The following is a 27,878-nucleotide window of genomic DNA, read 5'->3' as shown; positions in this document are numbered from 1 at the left end:
AGCCAGAAATAAAGCATGTGTGTAACAGCAAAATTCAAGCTGCAAGTCAAAACCTAGACCTAAGGATTTTTAATATTAAACATGAAAGAAAATACTGACCCCCATTACCAATTTCTTGTGTCTCTAAAAATTCTAATACTGTGGAAGATAAAAAAACACAAAAAGCTGTAATTTACCTTGTAAAACTCAAGAATGACATGCAAGTTCATTCTTCATTCTTTCAAGAAAAGAATGCAAGCATGATTCAGTCCACTTACACAAGAGATCCAGCCAAATGGGTCTCCATAGGACACTGAAGGACTGTATGTCCAAGCACAATACAGTGAATATTCTAGCTGTATAAAGAACAGGCTTATTTTTGCAAACAAGAAAAGGTAGGAGCTATAGAGTAAGATTGCCCTGTAGGAATATGACAAGACAAACAAGTTCAACTTTCTTGCTCCTAGATTAGTTAGAGGGACTTTCATTTTCTTCACTTTGATCTGAGGAAGACTGGAAGGGGAACAAACCTAACAACAATTGGATCAGGAAGCAGTTGCAGAGGCAACAATAGAGAAATGAAAAGGTTCTCCTGTCTGGGAAAAACTTACAGGTGGGAAGTAGGTATGCTAGGTGCCCAAAGACTAGATGGGCAGGAAACTAAATGAATGAGTCAGTGAACATGTCGAGGTGTGTCAGAGAAAGGAGGTCACAGCATCAATGCACAAGAAAAACCCCAAAGACTAGAAAAGATGAGAAGAAACACTGACCTGCATGCAGATGACAAGCTACTTAAAAAGAGAGACGACTCTAAAGGTGGCCTGAAAAGGAATAGTTGGCCCTGTAAGCACCAGAAGAATCTCCTGCTCAGAACTGGAAAGCTGCTCAAGGAGACACAGGGACAGCCTGAAAACTCAAGCAACAGTGAGCTCTTCAGAGTTCAGCACAAAAGCAGCTATTTCATAATCTGTCTCCCAAAATGAAGTACAGAAACAAAGGAATGGAGATACCTGAAATCTCATCTTCCTTAGAATAGTTTAATATCAAAATGTTTCACTAAATTAAAAATGATATTGAAACAACTCCAAAAGGATACAGCTGTGACAACAGGCATTGAAATATACGGTGCCAGTGAATATCAATATATAATGTGCATGATATAATACAATATGCATGCATAATATAATGTGCATGATGTTACGCATCAGCAGAAACATTTATTTATTCTAAACTATTCTAGCTTAAAAAAAAAAAAAAAAAAGCCAAGCAATTGGGAGGCAGTTCTCTACATGCTTCATTAAGTTAGCAGTTTAAAAAAAAACAAGGAAAAAGAAACCAAACTGTATTACTTTGTGTTCATTGGATCAAAAATACATGAAATAAAGTACTGCAGTTGAATACATGAAATGAAGTACTGTAGTAGGAGGCTAATCAAACACAACAGGACTTCTCATTCTCCCCCACCATGGATATCTGCAACTAAATATTGCCATACAACTGAAGAGCCATGCCTGATGGAAGGCCGTATCAGATCTGTAAGAGTGCAAACTAAATGCATAGATTAAGTAAATGGTCCAGTTTAGGTATATTCCCCCCTGCAAAACAGGAAGCACCCTGTTGCCTAGTATGAATTACAGGAGAAATATCTTTGTTCCCTCTAACCTCTCAAGGGGAACTATCTGTCAGTGCCCAGAAGAGCAGCGGAACTACAAAAACCAATCATACTTAAAGAAAGGAGAACGAACAGGGAGAGATGAACTGAATTCAGACGAACAGCAAGAAAGCAAAGACAAACAAGGAAATGTAAAATATATATACAACACACAAAAAAAGGTGAAAATGTGTTAGTCTGCACATTATAAATGAATCTCTCATACCTATACCTAGCTAGAGAGATACTGGGTATCTAGGTCTACAGAGATTAAAAATTATGTAAATGGATGGAGAAACATGGAGGAAAACAGTCCCTTCTCACCGTTCCAGGTGGGCAAGTAGAGTGTTTCCCCTCCCCAATTAGTCAAATTAGCTTTCGATCCCTCAAAATAAATGAAGTCAGATATTAAAAGTTATTATTAGTTATAAATGTAGTTGGCATTAACTTATAACAGGAAAATTATCATAGAATAAGTAATGTGATAAATTTATCACATTATCCTCCAAAAACATAAGCATCCAGGAACTTAATCTATTACAGATTGAAACATGTTTGAGATGGCACAGAACATGTCAAAAGAGGGTTCATGATGCTCCAGACCCAAGAATGATGTGATTCTGCCTGGAGAGTTTACAAAAGGTCTCAGAGTGACATGCTGGTTCAGGAGCATTTGGATTCCTTACAGTTTCAAAAAAGCTCTTTCTATGAGATCACACAGTTATTAGTCTTGCAAATATTTTATCCTACATGAACTGTTCTTTACTGAAGTATAGAGAGCCTGGGATTTCTAGCCCAGCAAGAATTCAAGAGCTATTTGGATGCATCAAAACTGATTTTTGGATTGTAATTTTTTAACCTCCTAATGTAATTTTTTCCTAAAGTTTGATAGTTGGATTAGTTTTTGTCTTTTCTGAAGAGCAGGATACTGCAACATCTCTGGAAAATGCTTCAGAGAGATTTAACAAAGAATTGCATTAGTTCTGAGGAGAATCCAAGCTGTATGAAGCTGGCCCAGGGCTTGAAGTAGAAATCTGAAGCATAGGTGCAGCAAGGCTGCCCTCTCACAGGGATAAGAATCTCAGGAATGTATGCCTCAGACCAGGGAACACACTAGGAAAAGTGGCAGATACAATCATTTTTGTCTCCTTTAAAAAGGAGCAGACAAAGCTCCAGCAGAAAACTGGGAGAACTTGGTTCTGATTTAATCACCAGACTCCTGCATAGCCAAAAAGTTCCAGGAAGCTTTCAAGAAAATTGCCTCAAAAAGAAGCCATTTTTCCTTGAAAATTGTCAGAGTTCCTTGCATCTAAATTACCCTATATCATCCTTTAATGAAATTACTGGTTAGAATGAGACCTCTGAAATAATCTAGATTCCCAAGCCTGACAACTTTTCTATTTGGTCATTTTTAAACAGACTGCATGAGTGCCACCCCTCGTGAATGTGAGCTTCTTCCAAAGATATCTCTTCCTTCATTTTAAAAACATAATATGTCTACAAAGCTGTAAGTTAAAATGCTTTCAAGACTGGTTCAGGGAACTATTTTTATTTCATTTATTTATAAATGAGATAAGAATTCAGATGCTGCAAGGTTTAAATACTTGACTCATTTGTCATAACAATGTTAAACAACTTGAATTTCATTATCATTTATGAAACTACAGAGCTGCACATATCCCACAATAAGCTTCAATAACTCAGCACACAAAACAAAACAAATTATTAAATGGCATTTAACAGAGTAGCAGACAGTATCATAGCAAAACAAAAAATGTTTATGCAGTCTAAAATACTACATTGCCTCTTGGCCATCAGATTTCTCAAGTCACAAGAGCTTCCAGCATTTCCGTGTGATGCCCACTTGCAGGCAGGTTAGAGCCATTACACTTCCAAGGACAGTTAAAAAGATGGACAAATTATTTGAGATTATCTGAGAGATCCAGATTTATCCCTGATGCTCTCCTCAGTTAATTCAGTACTAGTCATAGCTGCTTTGTGTATACATAAACCTAGAAGTTTTAACCTCCCTGTTAATTGAATTTCCATGAACAGTTCCCCCCCTCCAGCCTGAAGTTAGAAGACTCTCACCCTAAAACCACTGACCACCTATTGGAACTTGTACTAAAAGCCTGATTGTATCCACTTTACCATAAACATTAAAGTTTGTCTCTGTTACCTATTTGCACAAAATTTTAATTCTCAACTTTATCTATCTGTCAAAGCTTCAAGACTAAGAAAGTTCACAAGAATGTAATTTCCAGTCTGGGTGATGAAATTTTCCTCTTCTTCCTGAGTTTCCTTTACATTAAAGCTAACAAATTTCATAGTGAGAGATAAAAATCAGTTTCCACTTTATAATTCCTGGCTTCAGGCTTCAATCAATATCTATCAAGAAAAAAGGCTTACTGATACCATTCTCCCAAAACTGAGAGTAGAAATTTAATATTACAAAGAGCAGAGAAGTTAAAGATAGAATAGCACTGAGGACTACAAACTGGTAATTTGTTTTCCCAGAGTAAATTACCAAGTAGAAAAATAATTTAAACCAGGCAGCTACAGCAACATGAAAGAACATTTATCTTCATTAAAAACCAAGCAAAACAACAAAAAAGAACCCTACACACTGTTCTCACTACACTAGGCTACCTCTGTCCCATACACTTTTCTTCCATCTTCCTGTACCTGGTCCTTTTTACTGCCTAATGTACCTTTGCCTTTCCATTGTCTCATCTCCAAAAATTTCTTGGTCATCTGATTACCTTTTCATCTGGAAAACTGTCATCATCGGGTCAGTCTTCTTTCTGGTACTTCCTTTAGGTAAATCTCTGATCCACTCTGATTTTCCTATTGATGACTGGCAGCTGCACCACTACAGGCAACTCCTGGTCCCTCTTCTATGTACCAGTGACCCCCAGTGGCTAGAACTATACTTACTCCTCCTCACTATTCTCAGACCACCGGCCCTTCTACGGAATGAAGCTCGGATCACACTAGAACATATGGAAGTAAACAGCAGGCAGCATTGTATGACCACTGTTTCGTGGCCACGGATATAAATCAAGAAATTACTAAATGGTAGAAGGATATATAGAGCATCAGAATACTGAGGATCACAGAATCAAAAGGTAGATATTAAGCAGAATTTAGGTAAATATATAGGTAGAAAGGAACCTCTGGAAGCAATCCAGTCCAATTGCCTCCACTCAGAGTAGTTTGGAAAGCTCAGGACCTTGTTCAGATAAGTTCTGAATATCTACAAGGATGGAAGTTTCAGATTCTGGGAAATCTGTTCCAATGTCTGACTACTCTCATTCTAATTAGATATTGGGGGGAAAAAAAGAATTGTAATTTCCCTTGTTACCACTTATGTCCAGGTCAAACTGGCTCAGTTACATGTACAAAGGCATGGAAGAGGCAACTATTTTCAGAGAAAAGAACCTCTCTTGAGAAACTACCCTGTCTCCCCGGCAAAGGAAGGCATGTTTGGTTATATAAGTCTTATCTCCACATATGTATGCCTTCTAGATGGTGGGGAAAGAGATCAGGTCCTGATTGCGGCATAATTCCACTTCAGAGACAGAAAGCTGTCAATAAAAGCAAACCCACCAAAAGGTCATCTCAGGAGTAGGAGAGCTAGTCAACTTATACCACCTCATGTAGTTTCTCCTTATACTTGGATAGGCAGAATGCAAAGATCCCAGATGAGTACTTATAGATAACTATTTGTTTTACAACAATGCATGTTTCACTGTTTGAAGAGACCTAACCTACTCTGTTCTTAACACTAATTTTTTATTTGGAAGATTATCTGATAAAAAATAAGGATTTATATAATCTTGTGATTTTAAACCCACCATTATTTTAATAATTGCTGACCACGAGCACAGAGTTTCAAAGAACAAAGACATTACATATGACAAATTACTAATTCATAAAATTATCTAAATTGAATTCCAGTAAGAAGATTGACCATCATTTTATCCAAGACTATTGATTCAAACATTGAGGCAAACATTCACTTTAAAGTTTTCCATGCATGTCACACTTTTAGCTCTATCTAGATATTAAGTTTACAAAAAATTATTAAAAAAAAATCAAAGCAATAAAATACAGCAAAAATATACCTGAACACATTTGGTAAGATTTTAGCTGTCTTCAGTGTTCCATTGGGTTGTATTGATTTTAGAGCTAGTCTAACATTTAGCATGCCAGTAACAATGAATAAGCCTAACACATTACGTAAGCATAAGCTGATTAAATCCTTGATCCTGAAGCCACCTCTTTCTCTCCCTCCCCCTCTAGTTGAAAATTTGGTACAATTGCAAATCATAGTTTTATACACGTTCCACAACTCAATTTGTGCCATTTTTGACACAAAACACAAACAATAAAACAAAGAGGTTATATTAATGTATGTTGTGTTTTTAGTAATTCCGTAAAGTTGCTGAAAGTCCATTTTAAAGTGAATGGTTCTCTAACTTACTAGAATTTTTTGGCCAAACATTTTGGTTTTTAATATATATCGAATGGCACACTGATAGCAGTGTTAATCAAGCTATCATGTCTGTGTTTAATGCATAAAATTAACAGCAAACCAAACTAGACACAAACCTGAACTTTCATAAACTTCAGTGTTGCCAAGAAATCAGATTACCAGGCATACTGCATGTGCCCATCTGCATTTCCAAAGATACTTATGTATCAAACGAGGTAAATGTGCTATGACTTACACCACAGAAGAGATCTGGGGAGGTCATGAAAGAGTTATGTTCCCCTAGCACATTACTATGATCTCACTACATTGTCACTAAGACAATGGCAGCAGGATAAATGGAGCTGTGCAGCACAGGATATCAGCTGGTTTTCTTTACAGGAAAAAGAAATGCAGAAAGCTATACATGATTAACTGTTGAATAGGGGGGAAAAAAGAATAATTCCTTCCACTAGACCCACATGCCATACACAAAACAGCTGGTAAGAGCTGAAAACTTGCTGAACAGCTGAATGGAAAAAACAGCACTTTGTTCAATGTGCACATGAATTTTAGATGCCAAATATCAGGCAACATACAAAGACAAAACTGCTGAAGCAGCAAAAGTTACTTTTTAGTTCTTTGAGTTTTAAGACATCTCAACATGAAAATCTGATCAGTTTTGTTTCCTTTTAATTTTTTTTTAAGTGTTATTTTACCCTGAAAGAGAGAATTATGGATATTTATAAAGTGATAGGTTTTTTGTAACAACTTTCTAAACTGCTACACATAACCTGTTCTGCAGAGACAATACAACTATGAATTGGTGAGGTCAAGTTTTTTCTTGAAATGTGAAAGTATTAAAAAATGGACAAATGTAGCTAGAGTGCCTGAGTAAAAGCAGCAGAGTGGTCCTGGCTGAATGAAAGCAGAACGTGCCTTGTAGAGTCTTTATTAATACCGAAGATGAGATGGGAGAGAAAAAAAAGCAACGATGTGAATTTCAGCTCTGAAGTAGGAAGTTTTGAAGCCATGGTAGTTTTGAAAAAGATGTGCTATATTATACATGTAACAGAGGATGTTCAAACCAGGAATCACTGCACACTACCTAACAGATAGCCTATGTTATAGAACATGTATTTTAAAATAGAAACTTGACAATATTTTAGTTTAAAAAAAACAGAAAAATAAAAGGTGCATAGGAAATGAATCAAGTGAGTAAGATTAAACCAATACAAAAAGGTGGCTCCAAGGGGAATTTAACCTCTTCCATCGACATCTAAAAATATCCTAATCCATAGATATGTTTTCATGTTGATACGCATAAGGCTAAGTCATGAACCAGTATCAGTGAGGCAAATCAAACAAGCACAGATGTTTGGACAGGCAGTACAAGTATGCAAGAGTAACATAGCTGGTTCTTTCTCACATAGGATGAGGAATACAGAGGAAGACAGGTGAGAAAATGCAGTAGCTAGATACTGAGGACTTTGCATGACATAGCAGTGGCGATTACCCCCCCCCGCCCCCCGAGGAAAATTTAACGTAGTTCATGAAGAAAAGCAGTATTCTCACACTCACTTTATAATAAAAATCACAACTGAACAAGATCTTTACATTTTCACTAGCTCCCACCATAATAGGAAAGCATGAATTTTTTTAAACATCAAATATTTGAGTGGAATTGACCACTCCAACATTAAACCATTACGATTTATTACATACCCCATTCTCTGTACGCTTCTCCACAGGTATATTTATTCCATTTCTTTGATTTTGGGCTTGACGACCACCTAAAAGTAAAATATCGCATAGAGAGAAAACCAGTTTTCAACATAAATGGTTTCCATTTGTGGAATATTTGTGGAATATTTGCATATATTTGTGCACTGGCAATACAGAAGCCCATCTTTGAGAAGAAAAAAAGAGGTCTTTCTGTAATTACTTACAACAACCCTAAACAAAATATTTCATATGTAACAATATTTATTGCAGTACAGTTTCATTCTGCTCATTGTGGGACTTCAGCAATTTTACATACTTTACGTAAGTACTTAATCATTCTTATTATTAATCTCAACACTGTGCTATCCTCTCTGTTTGCTATTACATAAAGCTTACACTCGTGAATTTTAGTTCTGCTAGTTCCAAATCCTTATTAGGTTATTCTTTGTAAGCAGTGGAATCAACAGAAATGAAACATTTACTTCACAGGCTTCCTCTGTTAAGAGTTAAGACATGTAGGTCCTACTTCTCTAACTCGTGTTTAGGCAACCATGCTATAGAAGGGAATGAACTGAGCATGACTACTGAAGTTTCTTATTTCTGCATCCACAAGAAGCAGTAGCTCCAACTGAGCTTATAAATGCATATATTAGAGAGACTTTTTCCAATATCTTAGTAAGATCTTTAATCTACAAATTGATCCATAGTTCAATGATTAATTAAAAAGCTGTGCATGCTTGATTCAAAAGGGACATGCTCAATGCACAAGAAGCTAAGTTTTCACATGCATCTTAAATTTCTTAATGTATTTTAAATGTATATTGCTCCTATATTGCCCAAAGGATGAGTATTTTAAAAGTACAGACTTAATATATACAAAAATCCCTCATACATTATTGGGCTTGCTACATCTGGCATTCAAAGCAACCAGCAGCCATTTAGAGAGATGAAAAGAAATCCCAGCTTAAAGCAATAAGGACTCAGCCAAAACTTAAAATGTAGTTGTCAGAAGTAGTCGGATTAGTCTAATGAGTAAGGATAATCTGAGCATGCAAACATACATCTCACTTCAAGACTGCTTTCCCATTCTTCAGACAGTCTGACAGCCATAAAGCATATAATGCACAACCTCAAAGTCTTCTCATAAATTAAGCACAGTCTATACTATTTTCATCATTCGTTTATTTATTCAGTCTTTTAAGAAAGTCTCCACTTAATACAGCACTGTTTTTTACAAAGACTTTTTCCACAGAAATGAGCAGACCAGAGATTTTTGGGAATGTGAATTATCACTACTCCTATATGTATACATATATGTATGTATACACACACAGATTTTAAATCTGGCTTCTAAAGGAGGCAAAAAAGTTCCCTAATTCGTTTTTGCCAGGGTGGGTGAGAGAGTGAGAAATCAAAAAACATAAAATAAAATAAAATAAGAAAATCAATCCCATCCCTTCAAAATGTAGACACCTTTTAGATGATCATCCAGAGATGGTCCTTCATACAACTTACAGATCAACTGATGAACTCCTTGCCACAGGATGTTGTGAGTAACAAAATAATTTTACAAAAGTTCAAAGGGCAAATGGGTGAATACATGTAAGAGAAAGCTGTTAAGAATTAAGTTCAAAGACAGCTTCTCTGGTTCTTATCTTTGCTATCCCATACTTACACAGTAGTTAAGTAAGACAAAGCCAGTATTTCCTGGTTAACTTCTTTCAGAGCTATTTTAATAACTTTTTAAATTTAAAAAGTGTTTAAAATTTACAACATGCATCATCAGATCATATTTGTGATCAATGCTAAAATTATGTTGTTCTTTTAAACCATCTGTCAACTATTTTTACAACAATCAAAATCACTTCAGAAAATATTTTAAGTATGTTTAGGTACCAACACTACAAGATAAGTGTACTCACTCTGTTCATTGCTTTCAGCTGGTGACTCCTCATGACGAAGAAAAAATTTTACCTCTTCCCTGCGGGGACCCCATTTCTGTAGGTGGTCATACATCATATGATCAAAGGGTATGGGACGTTCTAGAAATACAAAATAAAATACATATCACTCAACTATTTGAAATTAAGATAAGTTTTATAGAACTTATTAAAAAAATCAGAATGTCTTTTATGTAGTAATTCAATCCACCTAACACATTTTCCCTCAGGTAGGGTGAAAGAAAGAAACAGATACCAACAGAAAATGTATTAATGTTAGTCTGTTACTGTAACATAGCTTGTTGCTGAATAGCTGTTCATAACTAGTTTGTAAAATCATACCAAAAAAAAGCATCATTCACAAACACTAGTTTAGTTATGTCAGGAACTCTTCATCACGATACTTCTCATATGGCTTATCTTTGCACCTTTACTCCCCACCCCGAATGGATTTTTTTATTCTATTATTAAAACAATGCCTCCAGTTTGAAACTCACACTTTCTGCTCAGATTAAAAACACATTATTACATTGATATTCTATCTCCTAAGCACTTGAGCAGGTATGCCCATTCCTATACACTGGGCGGGACATCAACTTCTAACATAAGTGGAATTACTGGCAAATCTTAGAGCAAACAAAGGCCAAGTTCTACGTAACAGTAAGTTTCTGTCTTCCCCAAAAGAAATGCAAAACATTCTTATAAAACAGTAATTCTTTCAAGCCTATCAAATATACTATTATTAGAAGGTTACACACTATATATTCAGGATTTCAAAATGAATATATATTTACAAATAAAAAATTTTCATGTTTCCATAATGATACTTGCATTTATTTTGAAATATTTTCATTTAAGCCAGGAAAACCTCCCTTTTAGGATCCTCCTAATACTAAGCATAGTATTAGGAAATACCTTCTGATCAGAATACACTGATATTAGGAGAGATTTAATTAGTTTTGCTAGATTCAGCTCTGATCAGCTGATCCAATTTTTTTTTTTTTAAAAAAAGAAAAATAGGCTTGGATGGAACCCAAGAAGTAGAGTTTGCATTTTTCATTGTTAAAACCAAAATCCCCTCTACCCCCAAACCACATCACCTCTTATCAGGCAGAGCACCTCTAAAAATTTGATATCCCTCTCATATTTAACCCATTTGACATGAGAGGACAAAGTGACTCAAAGATATAACGTATCTTGGGGAAAGCTGGGGGAGGGGCAGGGGAGGACATCCCAAATATATCTTTTATAATTTAATTTACCTAAATTTATAAGTGTTATGAACTATATATATGCATATACATCTTGATACTCTTGGGAATCTTATTTATACTATTCAAAAACCAATATACTTGCATCACTTGATTCTCAATGTACTTAATATAATAAATGTTTTGACAAAAACTGTCATGTCAGGTAGTCCAATCTCACCATCTTAGTAAGATCTCCTCATTCCTTTATAACCAACTTCCAATATACGAATTAAAATACAATGCTTTATATCTTTAACCAATGAAAGGGGAAAAAAAAAAAGAAAAAAAAATCAGGGTTGCGTGTCCTGTTCTGGGTCAAACACTTCCTACACATCAAACAAAACTCCAAGACAGCTAAGCCTCCCAGGAGCAGCCATTTGCTAGTGACACTGAGGAGTATCAGAAATGTTTTCACTGAAAGAAACATCATACATTGAAGGTACAGAAAGCCCAATATCAAAACAAAACTTTTAACTGGTGACCACATCAGACAAATTTATATAACAGAAGCTATATGAGGAAAAATAACAATATGTTTATATTGCTATTAGAATAACAATTGGTATATAAGTGGTATACCTCTCTCCATACACTCCAAAGCTCTTAGGGAATAATTCAATTCTACAATTATTTCAAAAATATCAAATGAGAGAGGGACATATTCACTATTTCTTGAGGAATGGTGTGCTCTTGAGGAGTGGTCTGATCCTCAAGCGCCCCATCGCAGTAACTCCCCCCAACGTCAGCTTTTTTCCTTCATCTCAGCACCCAAACCCCTGCGGGACAGGCTATTTGGAAGGCAGACTACTGGGCTGGGCTGCGACTGCCTTCAGATAATTTTTAAGGATAATTTAACTGCAGAACAGATGAAACATTCTTCAGACACTGCAGTTTGCAGATGCATTTGTTTAAGCCTAAACCAACATTGTTGTTATAGTCGCATTTTTCTTTCAATTATTTTATTCTCAAATCCAGTTCTGCTAATGATACCATAGTACATGTTTTAGAAAGTATTTCTTTTTAAGCTTGGATTGACTTTTGGGCAGGAGAGGGAGGAAAGGAGGACTATTTCTTACCTGAAAATTGATTAGAACAAAAAGAAAAAAAGAAATTCTGCACCAGGAAATGAACTGACATGTCTCCAGGGCAGAGATATCCTCCCCAAATCTGATAACCAACTTTCTCTGTATGCCTTTTCCTTGCTCTATTTTCACAGTCTTTATACTCTGGAATATCCAAGGATATAGACAAAACAATACCGAACATAGTAAGTATCACAGCAGCAGTTAGAGGTCAGGAGAACACAAACAACCCTTTAGATTTACCTTCCAGGTATGACATCCAAAAGATCAGCAAGGGAGGAAATACATTAACCACTACTATTTGTTTACTACTTACTGCACACACTGCTTCTCAATTTTTTCTTAAATTAAGAAGATTTTACAGGACTATAGATGTCATGTGGTGAATAAAACAGGTAAGCAACAGTTAGCTCTCGCTGCTTTCAATAGAAAAGTCATTTAAATCAGACTAATTATATGGATCAAAACTGGTTAAAAAAAATGCTTTTCTTTTCTTTTCTTATTCCTCGCTTAAGTGGATTCCAAGAAACATTGTCAATATTACCTACACACACAAGAACATGGTCAGTGGCTTGTTACAACTCCATTCTTGAAAAGGAATTTTAAAAACATGATTTTCAGGTTTTTCAACTCCTAAAGGAAGATAAGATTTCAAGTGCTTTGAAGCATATCCACTGAAATTGCAGCATGAGTCTTAAAAAGATCACAATGGATAAAATCCCTAAATGGTTTAGTTTCAGAGACATTAGGAAGCAGAAGAACTGAAGCTTTGGGAATATTTCCCAAAGAAGAAGAAATTGCTAGCTGAACCTAGCAAGAACTGAAGCTTGATAATAAAGTAGCGAGAAACTGGATGTCTGATGCACGACAGGGTTGGGCTGATGCTGGCATGGCAAGGAGTGGCTGCAGCACTGCTGCTGGTGAGGCTTCTCTCCCATTGCAAGTCAAGGCCCTGCTCCCAGAAGCTATTCAAAATAAAAGGTTCTATTTACATAAAGTACTTGGAAGAATCAAGGCTAATATTTTTCTGGCATGTCCATGGAGAGAAAAGGGAAGGACATTTTGTACTACTTTTGCAATTCTTCCACCAAAACAACATGGAATATGATGCTCTAAATTAGATAGAAAACAAGGGTAGAATGTCACTGAAACTGAAGAAAAAAAAGGAAGAAGCACTAATTGTTCTGTGCAAATTAGCTACACAAAACAGATTCAGAAAATGAGGAGGAAGAGGAAACAGACATTAACACTGGACACAAGATATGATGACAGCTGAAGTCCACATTCCCTCCTTTAAAAGGAAAAAAGCTGCAGAAAGAAAGCATCAGCTTATACTTGCTGTAAGTTATGATAGCATTAAAGAATGTTTTCCAGAAACACTTGCTCTTTAATAATCAATAATAAAGATACTGCAGTTAAACTTCTCCCACTTCTTACAGCTCCAGCCATATTTGTCAGTAATTGTTCTCCCAATACTGTTTCAAACTTTAATTTTCATTTTTAAGTTTAAATAGAAAAGAAAAAACAGGGAAGGTGAAACAGAAGTAGTAATAAGCATGCTGGATTCCTGTACTTTAAAAAGACATTGAAAGTTTATCTCAAGAATATTTGTTTTTATGAAAAGTTAACTGGAAAGCCATAAAATACATATACACATGGTTATTTGCAAAAGCTGCCTTAGATTTTAAGTTGGATGAAAATTTTGGAAGACTACCTTGAAAAGTGAATTTGAATCCTTTCCTTTCAAGCAAGGATTTTGAGAATGAGCTCGTTTTAACTATCCTGTAATGACTGAAACACTCTGAAAGACCAAAACACAGGTAGCCGCACTGACAGAAGAGTACTGCAAAAATCCTTCTGTTGAAACTACGGACCTGATATTTAAATTATAGTAACTTTCAGACTTCAGAATCTAACTTTACCCTGATTACAAGCGTCCTGCTGTTTTGTAATAAATGTTTATATCTGCTATACGTGAAACCAGAATACAAGGTAAGGGATTATCTTCTTAGCCAGAGATTTCAGTGCCATGTCAGGAATGCATTCCCTCACCCCCTGCCCCCACAGCGGTCAAGGCTTGCAGAAATACACTTGCAGTAAACACCTATTTCTTTCACAGTCATTTGCCTCTATTTTACAACTAAATGCAGGAAGACCAACAATACCAATTGCCGAAGAGTATTCCAGATGTAAATAGAAGTGGACAATTATGTAATGGGTGGCTTTAAAGGTCGAAACCCATTTTCTTTGGGAATGTACTACAAGTTCCTGGCATCACACCTGTCTCTGCATCTCCTTACCAACTGCAATCTGCAATAGCTGGGGAATGAGGAAGAAAATTCTGTGGTTTTTTCTCCTGTTACAGCATACAGAGAAATATATACAAAAGAGGAGAACGTCAAACTGACAAAGCACAAGGTGCTACAAAAGGTAAGGCTATATCAGGCACAAATGCTGTTGTCTTTGTCAACTATTCATCATTTCAAGAAACTGGAAAAGATGGGAAACTGAGAGCAAAGTACAGACGCCAAGCGCAAATTTTAAATCATCCCCTTATGGTAGGCAACTCCGAGAAAAATCAGTTTCTTAACTGCAATACAAACAATACCTCAACTATTTTACAACTCTTGGGAAGCTCCTCAACCACTTCCTTGCTACACATACACAAGCATAGAAAAACTAAGATAATAAGTATATAAGCTATTGCGATCCTCATCTAAATTCTAGACATTTTGCATAATCTTTGGTGCCAAAGTTGCACAGATTTTAATAACAGCATTTTTCTGGAAATGGCCTGTTTCTGTCACCATTTAAAAATAAAATGATGCATTTCTCAGTTGTTTATCCATACACACATATTCATATACAACAAAGAAGCAAAGATTATTAGGAGAAAATATTCTTATCAGTTTGATACTGTTCAGAAAATTGACAAGATTTTGGGCACACAAACTTTTTTTAATCCAGTACAAAAACTACAGTCTACAAACCTAATTGCTTTGAATTCAACCAGGCATGTATTATCCAGTTAAGACTATCTAACAGGAGAGGTTGTGGCTACCTGCCGAACAGAGAAGGTAAGCACATTAGGAAAAGTACGATGGTTCTGTCTTAAGAAAAAAAATAGAAAGCTGTGATATATCACCTATGCAATATGCAGAGATTAGTAAGAAAGCCAACTATTTACAATGTGCTACAAAAAAAAAAGTTTATTCAATCCATGACTTTCACTATTAATTATTGTTTCGAATTTTACTTTCCAAAATGTTTTTTGAAAAAACACCAGTAGACCTCTCTTGAGGATCAGGGCTGAGAGGTCAGAGACAGAATAAATATCTCTCTCCATATATAATATATTTTCTTCCTGGCACAGCATGCAACAATTCCTTTGCAAATCACTTCACACTTCCCACTCTGAACCACAGTTTGAGTTGTTTGTAACTGTTGAGCTTAACTCTTTAGAGACTCAGGTTTTCTACATCAGACCTCTGCTCCAGGCAAAATTATTTTTAAAAGCTTCAGTGAAAATATTTTTACCTTAGCTCTCAGGAACAGCTGCAGGAAAAATACATTGCTCTACGATGTTAAACTCTTCAGGTCGTTTCACTGAGAAACTCACACACACCCAAACCACGCAGCAGGAAGCTAAAGCTGCCACCACATAGACTTCACAACAGTAGCCTACACCTCAGAAAAGCAAATTAAAATGCTTGTGGTGAAATTCCTGTCAGAGAGGTTCAAAGCCAATGTGCAAGCCATCATTTTTGCTGGCAACGCTGGCTTGCTTGAGAGCTCAAGAGACAGAAGATACCAACGAATTGGATCAGAGTTCCCATATATGAATGTCTCATTTTTTTCTTTCATTCTCTTTAATCCTTTCTACTCCACACTTCTGATGAAGTAGAAGCCATTCAGTTATCACTTAGGGTACTTAAGCAAGTGAAGCTACATTTATGAAGGCACCTTCATGTGAGTTTTAAAGAAACTTGGAGTCACCAGCTCATTTTGAACAGTCCTAGAGTCTCATTCAACAATAGGAGCCTTGGCAGGATTCTGCTCCACATTAAGATAGCTAAGTTTAGGTGTAGGTATGTAGGTGTCTACTTCAGAGAACAGCATGAGCTCTGATGCTCAAGATCAAATAGACAACTACTAGCTGAAATCAGTGATCTTAATGTTCCACTGACTGCAATATCTACATCTCTGTTGATTATAGTGGGACCACAGACACACGGTAAATAGATTAAATTTAGTCTTAGTCCCATCATCGCATCTTCCTGGAGAATTTTTATTTATTTCTTGTAGTGACACACTCTGTAGAAACTTTTAGCTTCAAATCTTCAACATGTTGAGAAATTATGTGTTACATCCACAAATAATATATTTTCCTCAATCTTAGAAAATCTGTGCTTGTATTTGCCAGGGCTGCAGGGCATAAGTGTCTCAAAAATGCTGTGGATCACTGAGTAGTTTCCAGCCATCCTTTGAAGCTAGCTGATAACATTCTCCGCATTTTTGAGGAAGTACACCCTCAAAGCACTGTGAAGGCAAAAGCAGAAACAATGAATGGAGGACCATATAGTTACACTTTCACAGACAACCAATTGCAAGATATTAGGGATATTCCAGGGCTATTCAACACCTAATCTGCAGATCCATTTCATAAATCAACACACACAACAGTTAAACTCATCACTTTCAATTTGAAAGTGTCCCTTGTAAGTTTTAGCCTTAAAGACAGTTTTCTAAATATGAACTGAATTTGTATTCCTAGAACTGCAGACATGCTTAACTTCTCCCCTGCTTGCTCTTGACTAAACTCTGCAAGTTCAAATCCAATTAGGAAATGACTTCTCGAGGAAGCTTTTGTCTTTATAAAGTCTTAGAACAGTTTATGGGAGAAAAAGATATTTCAGGAGGCAACTATTCTAGATTGCTGAAACTGAAGGGCTCTGCAGGCCTCTGAAGAATGCAATAAGCTTCTCTGACAAAACAAACATAAAACTGAAAGGGGGAAAAAACAACAACAACAAACAGACCTCTACGGAAGATTTAAGAATCCTATATCAACTCATGACCTCATCAGTCATGATAAAAAGCAGAAGATATAAAAAGCTCAAATAGGAGCAACCTTAGTAACTGAAGGATAAGAACCTACCAAATCATAATCCTCACCCACCCACTAGTTCCACTCACATCCATATATTCATATACTATACCTCCATAGATTAATATACTATAACCAAGGCGCTTGGACTACGTGCAATTGAAAGAACTCATCTAGAAAAAGAATCCATAATAGGGTTTTTTGACACTTTTCTGAAAAGAAATGCCCATCCAATTATTCTGTGAGATAACAACTGCAGCACAAACAGGAGACAGGCACCACTGCCTCCCCCTACCCCCAGGGAGACTGTCAAACCTTTGAGGGGAAATGTTCACAAAGAAGCTGGAGATGTATCCAATTCTGGCACAATTCTGACTGCAGATCTTCTGTTACTCATGATACGGGGGGGGGTGTGTGTGTGTACTTTTTCTTAAATCTCAGGTCCTGTTCTTATGCCTTACAGGAAGGAAACAGGATTAGAAAGAAATCCAGGTAATGATCTGCACCCACTTATAAGAGAAGATCACTGAGATTCCATATTGTCATTTAAATCCTCCCCATCCTACATATGTTGTATGCTTATTTGAAATGCATGATTCCTAGAGCTGAAAATACTCTACCCCTACCGTTTCTTTAGGGGAGGAGGGAAGGGGAAGAGAATGGAGATCCTGAGTCCTTTGACTTGTTTATGTAAGCTGAAAATCTGAAATTCAGAGCACTGACATCTTACTAACCTGCACATTTTATCAAATATTCCACACTGAGAAAGAATAAAAAAAGAAAAAGTCAAGAAGAATTGCATTTATCTTTACAGACATTGAATTTCCACATTCAGAAGTCTATTTTGCATCAAACTTTGCTACAAAAAAAAAAAAGCAAAGTAAAATTTGAAATCATTCACGTAGAAAAGTAAGTTTTACCTTTTTTATACATGGCGTAGATATTTAAATCAATTTCCACCAAACATTTTTCTTACCATTTCCACGCCATACTTCAGCCAGATGGCAGCTTCCTTCTCCAGGCTCTTTGCAGAACTCAACTACATCACGACAGGTTGTTTCTGGTGTAATTGGAACTTCTGTCAAAATCTGCTCATTGTTGCTCAGAAACACAGTTAATATCATCTGAAAGACAACAAAACAAAAGGAGTAGAATATTTTAAAAAAAATGACATGAATCAGAATATGAGTAGGATTTATAATACCTCTTTAGATGGAAACATATGATTAAGGTTCATTAACACTACTGATGGAAGTACTTTTCAGTTTCCTGTAACTTTGCCAAAGCTCTAGTCTTTTGTGTTGAATTTTTGTGATCTTTGGTACATTAAATTGACAGGAGGTTTGGGGGTTTTTTTTGGTTTTTTGGGTTTTTTTTTGTTTTTTTTTAAAGCTTCAGTCAAAATTGCTTGATTCTATCTGACAATAAGGCTAGGAGGGAAGGAACAAGTTTTGGCTATCATAGATGTTTGAAATCAGAGCACTTAAGTGTTACGAACATTCACGCTTTGGCATAGTAACCTAACCTTCACAGGCGGGCTACCCTTTGTATGACAGAGGCAATTTTGCAATTTGTCTGAAGATATTTGGTTAAATTGTAAGCCTCAGAAAGAAGGGGGGGAGGAAAAAAAAATCATATTTTGCACAGCATTTTACTTGCTTAGTAAAATTGCTAGAGCTAAAAATCTCTGAAGAGTCAGTTCTCTCTCTGCTAATTTACCCCCCGTAGCCTGCAGTGTTGATCAGGCTGTACGGGCAACCTTCCCACAGAGGTACTAAGCACTCTTCACTCAAAATTACAACATCAAAAGAAGACTCTCTCTATAGTAACTGCTCCCAGCTATTCCAGCTGGAAAGTAGACAGCTGCAAAATAGAAAATAGTTTTCTTTTTTTTTTTTTTTTCCCCCCTCTTTAGCAACACTCAAGATGACTAACTTCAAATGACAAGGGAATGAAAATTAGATAATGGAAAAGAAATAGAAGAAAGAGTGGGATGGGATCTGGAAAGGACAGAGCCCAGCACTAAAAGCGCAGATACTAATCTAGGTTGAAGTAAACTTCAGTTCAAATTCCTTGTTCCACCTGAAATTATATGTGTGCACAAATATCTTTAGCCAGAGATAGTCCCACCCCTCTTCACATTAGCAGGCCTAGCTTGCTACAAAGTCAAGCACCCAAAACCGGTATGTATTTACTTAACCCACACCTCACCTCCATGCTGCATATGTATTACGACCTGATCATTAAAAATATGCTCACTTGCTACATTTCCCCTATTAAGGGCCTCTGCTTTATACAGTATTCTCCATGCGTATATTCTGTAGGCCCTCCTGTAATTTATTGCAAAAGCTGGAAGCATGTGGTTGACAGCTGAGAGACTTGTAAGAAGAGAAACAAGCAAACAAAAATTCTACTGAGGTACAAAGTCCTAACGCAATGATGCTAAAGAATTCATTTTTTCCTGACAGACTCAGTGGTTCGACAACCAGTAAATGCTGTATTCAAAGATATGTATTTCTATGTAACACTAAATACTCTGAAAGATACCTGACCCTACACTCCTACTCAAAACCAAACAGATGCTTTTAACCATTCTCTGCCTGCACCTCAGATTCCCATGCATAAACGAAACATGATACAGCCCTGTAAGCTCATGGGGATGGAACAGAGATAATGCAGTGTTTAAAAGACAGACCTAGCATAATAGACGTCCCTAAAGAATGTGACAAAATTAATAATGTTGAATCACAAAGATTAAATCGAATTATTTAGCAAATCTTCATCAAATGAACACTCTCCACTTAAACAGCTGTGCTTCAATTTGCATAGGCAGATGTTAAAAACACACACAAACCACTCTACATTCGTAACACTATTCATGAGACATACCACATGTAACAAACTGGAGATGTGCATTAATAACAGCTAGATAATGACTGGGAGCAGTCTAGCCAAGTTTTAGAAGTAAGCACAGGACAAATGCCAACAAAAGCCCAGGTTGCTAGCTCTCAGTCTCCTCCCTCAGTCCTCCAGGCTATTTCTGTCCATGTTTCTACTCTCCCTCAGCCTGCCAATCCTGAAAACAGTATCCCGAAGTTTTCAAAGTAACTACATTTCAAAGCACGAAGCAGTCATCCTGAGCTGTAAATACACTAGAATTTAGCCCAAGATTCTCCAAGAGTAGTATTAAAGGCAGTTATAGTACAGATAGGATGCAGCCACAGATAATAACAAAAGTGCCTGTAAGAACCTATTTGTTACAGCTCATAAAATTATTTTTCCCCATAGAAGAGATTCACACATAGTTTCAACATTCAGTGGGTCCTGTGGATTGTTTTGCAGAATGAGTACCTGATATGAAATCCAGTATCGGAATTCAACCTCATATTTAAGAAAAAAAATGTATATGAACATACAAAAAGTAGGCTTAGAAGAAGCCTCAAGAGGTCATCTAATCCAGTCTCTTGGCCTCAGGCAGGGTCAACTATACCCACATTATTCTGCAGAGATGCCCATTTAACCTGTTCTGGAGAGCCTTTCATGAAGGAAATTCCACAAGTTTCCTTAACCATCCACCCCAAAAATCCAGGATTCTTGTTGAAAGGCTAAGTTTCTTAAAATCCAGTCAAAGCTTTCCTTGCCACTACTTAAATCCACTGCTTCTTCATCTAGCCACAGGGATGATAGAAAACACTTCTTTTTCTCTGGAGTTATATTTAAGGGAATACGTAAGTAGTAAGGAAAAGCTGTTTAAACTAAACACCAGTTTAACAGAGATTCATGCCAATCTTCTACAGTTTCCTCGTAACACTTCACAGTAATTTAATCTAAACCAAGTTTCCCAAACTTTATGAGAAAGCGATGAGACACTGACTTTACTGAAGTCAAGAAATGATACACAGAGCTTCTTTACTCTTCATCCAAAAGACCTGTTACCTTGTTATAAAAGAACAGAGTGGTTTAACATCAGATGGTTCTATACAGTTTCCAAATTCCCATTTTTTTAATCAGTGAAGATAACACACTAGGAAATTTATTTCATGTATTCAAGATTATCTGTCTGCATCTGCAGACAGGCTGAAAAAGAAACAAAAGAAAAGTTGGAGGAGTGAGTTATGCCACACCTCTCAATGTATTCTCCATAAATTCAACACGCATCCACTATATGAATTCACAGTTCCCCCTTTGCGAAATTAGGCCAAAATATGCTGCATCTCAAGCACAATATTTTATCTCCTAGCCCAGATCACACCTGCATTGCCTTCTCCAAAGTAGAAAGCTACTCACAGTATCATTTGCTAGAGAGTCCAGAGAAAGGCATCTTAGAAAGGCGCACCAGATAGGAGGAGAGATGCTGTAGTCAACTACTGTCATACCACTCCTCAAGTAAACTTGACTAAAGTAAGGATTTTTTTTTTTTAAAGCAGATTTTCTGAGTAACACCAAAGGAGTTGAAGCACAGGCTATGAAACAGATGGCCTGAAACATACAAAGGAAGATTCAAAATATTGAAAATTATTAATACACTGCATATTACTCAGCATTTTCAAGTCAGCGTCATAGCTGTCCCTATTTGTGGTGGAGATGGATTAAGAATCAGAGGTATCTCGTAGCAACAAAATACAAAGAAGCATTGATGGAGCTTGGGAATGTGCTGCAAAAGAATACAATCAAAGCATACATGTGAAATACACAGTACAGCCACCTTAGTAAGATCAGCTTTATGAAAAAAATGCTCTTAGCCAAAGATTAAGACAAAGGAGAACTGATAAGTTCTTTGATTTCTCATTTTAAATGGACTCAAATAGAAACAATTGTAAAAAATCCATCTTGTACAAAAGCAGGGTCCTAAATGAGATCATAACCATAGTAGTATATATTTGATAATCTCTCAATTCAATCATCAAAATGTCTAATACTTAGACACTGTGACACAATAGGATTAACCCAACACTCTTGAGCAAGTCACCGCAGTGCTCCTAGAACATATATTGGCTCCACACTGAACATCAATCTCTAAATCTTACACTTCCCTCCTCTCCTTCTCCCCATCATAGACGTGGATGCTACCCATCTGCTATTCTTCTCTACCCCTGCTACCAAATCAGTGTCTTCATTCCAATTCTCATCAATTCTCATCTCTCTTTACTTCTCTCTTTAACTGCTCCCCAACCTCTAGCATGTCCTCCCTTCACAATTCAAGTCTCTTCCATGCACAGAGAAGCTATACCAACATCACACACTGCCTTAAGAATTACTTTGCCATCCCACTCACTTCTGAGCTTATTGATGATCTCCTGGAAGAGCCTCAGAATCAGTACTCTACCCAAACTGCCTCTGCCCTGACAAACACTTGTCAGAGTCATACATGTTCCTCTTAGAAGGCTGTCTCCCTTTTCTCCATTCTCCTACCCCAATCCTTCCTTTCCAATTATACTCCCCTGTGTTATTTAAAGGACACTCTTAATCAGCCTCGCAGTTTCTGAAGGAGGTAGAAGGGAGGGGGAAATCCACAGGATCTATCCTCATCCATTTTCTCATCTCTTTCTACAGCTGGGTAGTGTCAGTCACAAAAATTTCAACAGACATCGTCCATAGAGATGACAGTCTTATCTTTCTAGACCTGACCTCCTACTGATGAAACTGAAATTTTTGCTATCTCCAGCCATCTCTTGTGAATGTCTAGCTCGACTCAAGTTCCATATGGTTGTAACACAATTCTTAGCCAGTTGTCTCCAATGCCTCCCTAGATTTCAGATTCATCATAACTTGTGGATCCTATACCTATCACTATGAGCTGTAATACAAGCATCTTTGACACCGATCATTTTTTTGGTCCTTGTGTCCCAGATCCATCTATAGTCTTTCTGGACAAGATGTAAAACATGAATAGCCTTTTCCATCAATTGGTCCAGCTAATGTTCTCAGAGCTTGAAAATTTCCATATCAATTTCTCCATCTTTTCACTGGTATGACACATATGACCATGTGTCTTTTGTACCCATGCAGACTATCACAGCAAAAATTTTTCAAGCCTGTAGCTTTGACCATGTCGTCTTTCTGTATCAGTCCAGATGAATGTAATTTATCAGTCTTCACTTACAAGGCCCTTTGTAAGATGGAAACATCTTCCCTATCATTTTTCACTCAGTATCAAGAAATTTGAATTGGTCCTTGACACCAGCTTCTACCGTCTGCTTGCTAAACAGGTGTTTTTGTGCCGTCTTCTGTGCTGTTCATCATGCTTGAGTGGATTTCCCTGCATGCAACTGCAAAGCAACCTCATTATTTTCCTGGAGCTTTGCTTTATTGTCTATAAAGCATGTTAGACAGAAGGAAGCTGCAAATATGCTGAAGAGAGCTGCCAATCAGGCTGAGTCAAGTAGTTTGTCTACTCATACTTCTCCAGCTGTCCAGTTCATTTCTTACTTCACCTGAAATCAAAATTCCAAGAGCTCTGCAGCAGAGATGCATTCATAATTCATCTACCACAGCAGGGATCCCAAAAGGCCACAACTAAATGCTGTACATGCTACAACACAGGGGGGGAAGTCTGATTTCCTTTGTTCTAGATGAGTTCGTTCAAGCTGTCCTAGAATACACTTTGACTTTCCTATCTGAGTTTTGAAACTTCAGTTGCACTCCCTCAGGACAATGCAATGACTGACATAAAGCTTGTAACTTCTTCTTATGTTAATAACTTCTGCCAAAGTAAGAATTATGAAGCATATGATTGTGAGTTAAGAGTATATGGGATATCAAATATGGCTAAACTCATACACAGCTGCTTAGTCTTACTAGATTTTTCTCTTGATTTTTTTTAAACCAGTCTAGAGACTTTAGTGTGAAAAAAGAAGAAAAAAAGAAAAAAGAAAACCCTCCTCTTCTCTTCCAGCAGAGAAGAGATCAGATTTTTCCATGTATATCAAGTGTTTATTATTAAAAGGTTGGTAGACTTAAAAGTACAGAATACATTTCTAATAAAAATGCCAACTTCATTCCTTTTATTTTACTGAGGAATAAGATACTGCCTTCTGACCACACATTCCCCCTAATAAAGTTCCAAAAAATCCATTCATAATTTTGTGCTTTAAGCATTAAATGCTCTGAAGTGGTAAGTCCATGGCTGCCTAAAATTCTAGGATGAGAACAGTGAGCAAAGAAAAGAGACTTCTTCAAAGTAAAAACTCTTGAACAGTAGAGACCTCAGTATTTCTCAAAAAGTTTTAATAAGGTTGTCACATTTCATCTTGAATGCAAAACCTTCTTCAACCTTGATTTTGCTGACCTGAGTGTTCCAGGAGCCTGCTAGATGCTGTTAGAAATCAATTTAACTGAAATATCAAAAACCAAATCTCACCGAAGTGGCAAAGCCCCATCAACAAAATACAAACTTTGATTCAGTCTGAAGTTTTCAGTGACTAGAAAAAATTAGATGCAAGAAAAATATTAAGAGGTGAAAAAAATCACCCCTTTGGTGATGAGATACACTAGTATGCACAATGCTGCACATAGAATAGTGAGAGGGAAAAGTTATGAATTATCAGCTATCATCTCATGCAAGTTCTCCTGTGTGAAATTTATGCTGCTATGTAAATCGTGTATCCGCTACAACTCTAGAAATTCTAGTTACATTATTTCAAATATTAAAGCAGAATTTAACTTTATTTGCAGTATGAATACTGTCCATTTTCAAGACCATTAACTTAAATAGGTGATGCTTTAAGCAATCACATTTTAAAAGAAACCAAGCTATAAAAGTATAACCACAAAAGTGCTTTAATTAAAAGCATCTGAAGATATGTTTTTGACTCAAGTCATGAGTTTTTCTTTACACTGAGAGATTTCAGGACAAACGTATCTCAAATAAGTCTCTGATGTTGATTATACCTAAACCCCAGAAATATAGTAATGAAACAATTCTGCCATAAGAAGATTAAGCCATCCCACTTCCCTATATTAAAAATGAAACAAAGTCAGTCTAATAAACAAGTTGTTTAACATAACAGCATGCTTTATTCCAATAGTTATTTACCTTCACAATGCAACTGTTCTTTTTAAAAACAGATTTCCCACAGAATTTCTTGCAATGTGTTCATGAGTCTTATTTATTGCAAATAAAAACCTCAAAATGTAAAGCAAATTTAGTGTTGCTTACAGTGATTTTCATTAGGAGGATACTTCCCTTTAACATCTTTTCCCCTTCCCCATGTATGGGGTGAGAAATAATTGAGTACTATTTCTGTATTTCTGAACACATTTCCTCACATCCAAGCTGTACAAATTTAGAGTTCAGACCAAAAAACTTAAAGCCCAGTCATGCTTGTTGACTGCACTAGTAAAATGCACAAAGGTAGTATAACCAACAGAGATGTCAATTTACAAAGAACACATAAAATGGGGAAACTTCTCTGCCAATTCCCATACTTTAATTCGCTGAATCATCAGTAATTACTTAAAGACTGAAACTGATAACATGTTTCCTACTATGCCTTCATACGTGAAGCCTGTTGCCTTCCTACGGCCTGCAAAGGAATTCACAAAATTGGGAGCAGGACTCTGACGCTAAAGTGTCAGACAATTCAGCCAAAGGCTGCTAACAAACATTAAATCCAAAATTTCACTATCAATAAACTTGAGCACTTATGAGCTTACTCAAAAATGAAACAAGCTAATACTATTAGTGGATCGTATTGTCAATTTTAATCAAATTAGAAAAATTAATGTTACTTCAATCTACTTTAACTATACTCATCTCACAAAAGCATTCTTTGGATAAGCTCGTAATCTAGTTGCATTAAGTTACAGTTTGGAGACAGACAGACAGAAAGAAAAAAAGAAAAAAAAATCCACATTCATGCAGCTCTGCACAAGACAACCCAGCTACAGAAAATGTAGCCAGGAAAGGGAAAAAAATAGTCTTGTTGCGCAACAGTTGTAACAGCAAACTTAGTAATGCAGTATAAAAGCCCTTCTCTTGCTAAAGCACGTAAGTCACCACTTTAAAAAAAGTATTTAATTCTTATAGAAACTTGGAAGCATATCTTTAAAAGGAAATTTTTAAAAAGTCTTTCCTTTACTTTTTATGCCTGTATGTATGTCATGGTTTCTGCAGAGACAACAGCCGCAGAATTTTCCTCTCAGGACTTCTATGACTCTTGTCTTTATCCTTCTTCAGTAAATGAGCTTTTATGTCTGACAACCGGTGAACAGGATTCAGACTATTTCAAAAACCTTGATATTTAATTGCTGAGGGGATACTTACACCAATTTCTTGCTCTTTGTTACTGAAATATAAAAAGCTACAGATCAATTGTAGAGATGGATTTTGAAGCCTTTTCCTCCTTCAGTGGGACAGACTTTCTATGACAGAGGAGAAAGCCACGATTTTTGCTAAAGGAAGAGCAGCTATCACCACACATTGAAATACATTCAACTAACCAAGGTTTAGGTCCACAGATTAATAATGAAAATATAACAGTAGTTCATTAAGAGACTTCCAGTGCTCTAGAACATAGCTAATGGAAACGACAGCAACTAAGAAGTTTGCACACGTGAACACCACAAGCAATCCACTGAGACTCAAACAGATGCTCTGCAGGCTGCGGCGAGCGAGACAGGAATATGGCTGAAAAACAACTGACTGAACAAATGCAAGTTTCCAGCAGATGCCTAAGACAGAAGAAGGGCAACGCAACCATTTAGACATTATAAACCTATACCAGATTTCAGAATACACTTTGTTATATCTGAAGTCGTTGTCAAGCTATGGTGCTAAACCACAGCCAGCTCTTCACACATTAGCTTTATGGAAGCTATTTGTTGTTTGTCACAACACTGAAATGCCTTCTTTTAAATTCCGATGTTCCTTTAAAACCAAGCAGCAGCTGGGATTTAGATAAATTAATTAAAAAGAAGGGAAGTTAACATGTGGCTATAGAAGGGGAAATGTGTATAGCTGAAAAGGGACAAGTTAATAGAGTAAAAGGGATTGCATTACAAATAAAACTATTAATTTAAAAGGAAATCTGTCTAAGTGCAATATTTAATGTCATTAGCTAAAGGAACACAGCCTGAAGTTACAGAAATCTATAAAACATGCCTCTTGTTAAGTTTGCTAGAGGAAAATGTAATTTGGCACTTGCTACAGAATGAGTTCAACATCCCTGCATCGTATTATCTGTTGGCTTGATTCCTAAATTGTTACATCTGGAGGAACAGCAAGAGATCTTGTTGTTGCTCCTTGATGCAAATAATTCTACCAAAGGACTGCCAAGACACTAGTTACCATGCAAGAGACTTGGGAGCGTGGTGATAATTCTAGATGCACCAACAACTTCTTGCTGAGCAGCACGTTTCTTCATTAGGCAACATACAATACAGAGGGAGAGATTTTTATTCTTTCCAGATGAAGGTTTTGAGATTTCCTCTGCAAGTTCATTTTGTTCCATTGTCTAAAAGACCACGAGCCATATGCTGTCTTTCATAACATACACGTCTACTGTTAAAGGTGGAAACGCGTAACTCTTGAAGGGCTCTATTCTCTCATCAGCTGACACTGCTTTTCCCAGCCACCCTTACCGGGTTTACAACTCAAACACAGGCAAGTATTCTAAACCTGCCATTTGGTATTCTCTGATTTGTTACAGCACTATTCCAAATGAGTC

General features: G+C 36.6%; 1 protein-coding gene across 6 annotated transcripts in view; it reads right to left on the bottom strand.

Annotated features, from left to right (window-relative positions):
* Positions 1-27,878, bottom strand: part of PPP1R13B (protein phosphatase 1 regulatory subunit 13B) — a 76,396-nt gene that overhangs the window by 32,460 nt on the left and 16,058 nt on the right. For all 6 annotated transcript variants that reach the window (XM_064512022.1, XM_064512023.1, XM_026111398.2 and 3 more), the window contains 3 exons: positions 18,188-18,335; positions 9,752-9,871; positions 7,830-7,897 (listed from right to left, as the gene is read on the bottom strand). In XM_064512022.1, coding sequence (XP_064368092.1) covers positions 7,830-7,897; positions 9,752-9,871; positions 18,188-18,335 — 336 coding nt within the window. The remainder of the gene's footprint in view (positions 1-7,829; positions 7,898-9,751; positions 9,872-18,187; positions 18,336-27,878) is intronic.

This window comes from Dromaius novaehollandiae, chromosome 5 (genome assembly GCF_036370855.1).
Source record: "Dromaius novaehollandiae isolate bDroNov1 chromosome 5, bDroNov1.hap1, whole genome shotgun sequence".
Taxonomy (NCBI): Eukaryota; Metazoa; Chordata; class Aves; order Casuariiformes; family Dromaiidae; genus Dromaius; species Dromaius novaehollandiae.
The sequence above is the reverse complement of the archived record's forward strand: the minus strand, read 5'-3'. Positions and strand labels throughout refer to the sequence as shown.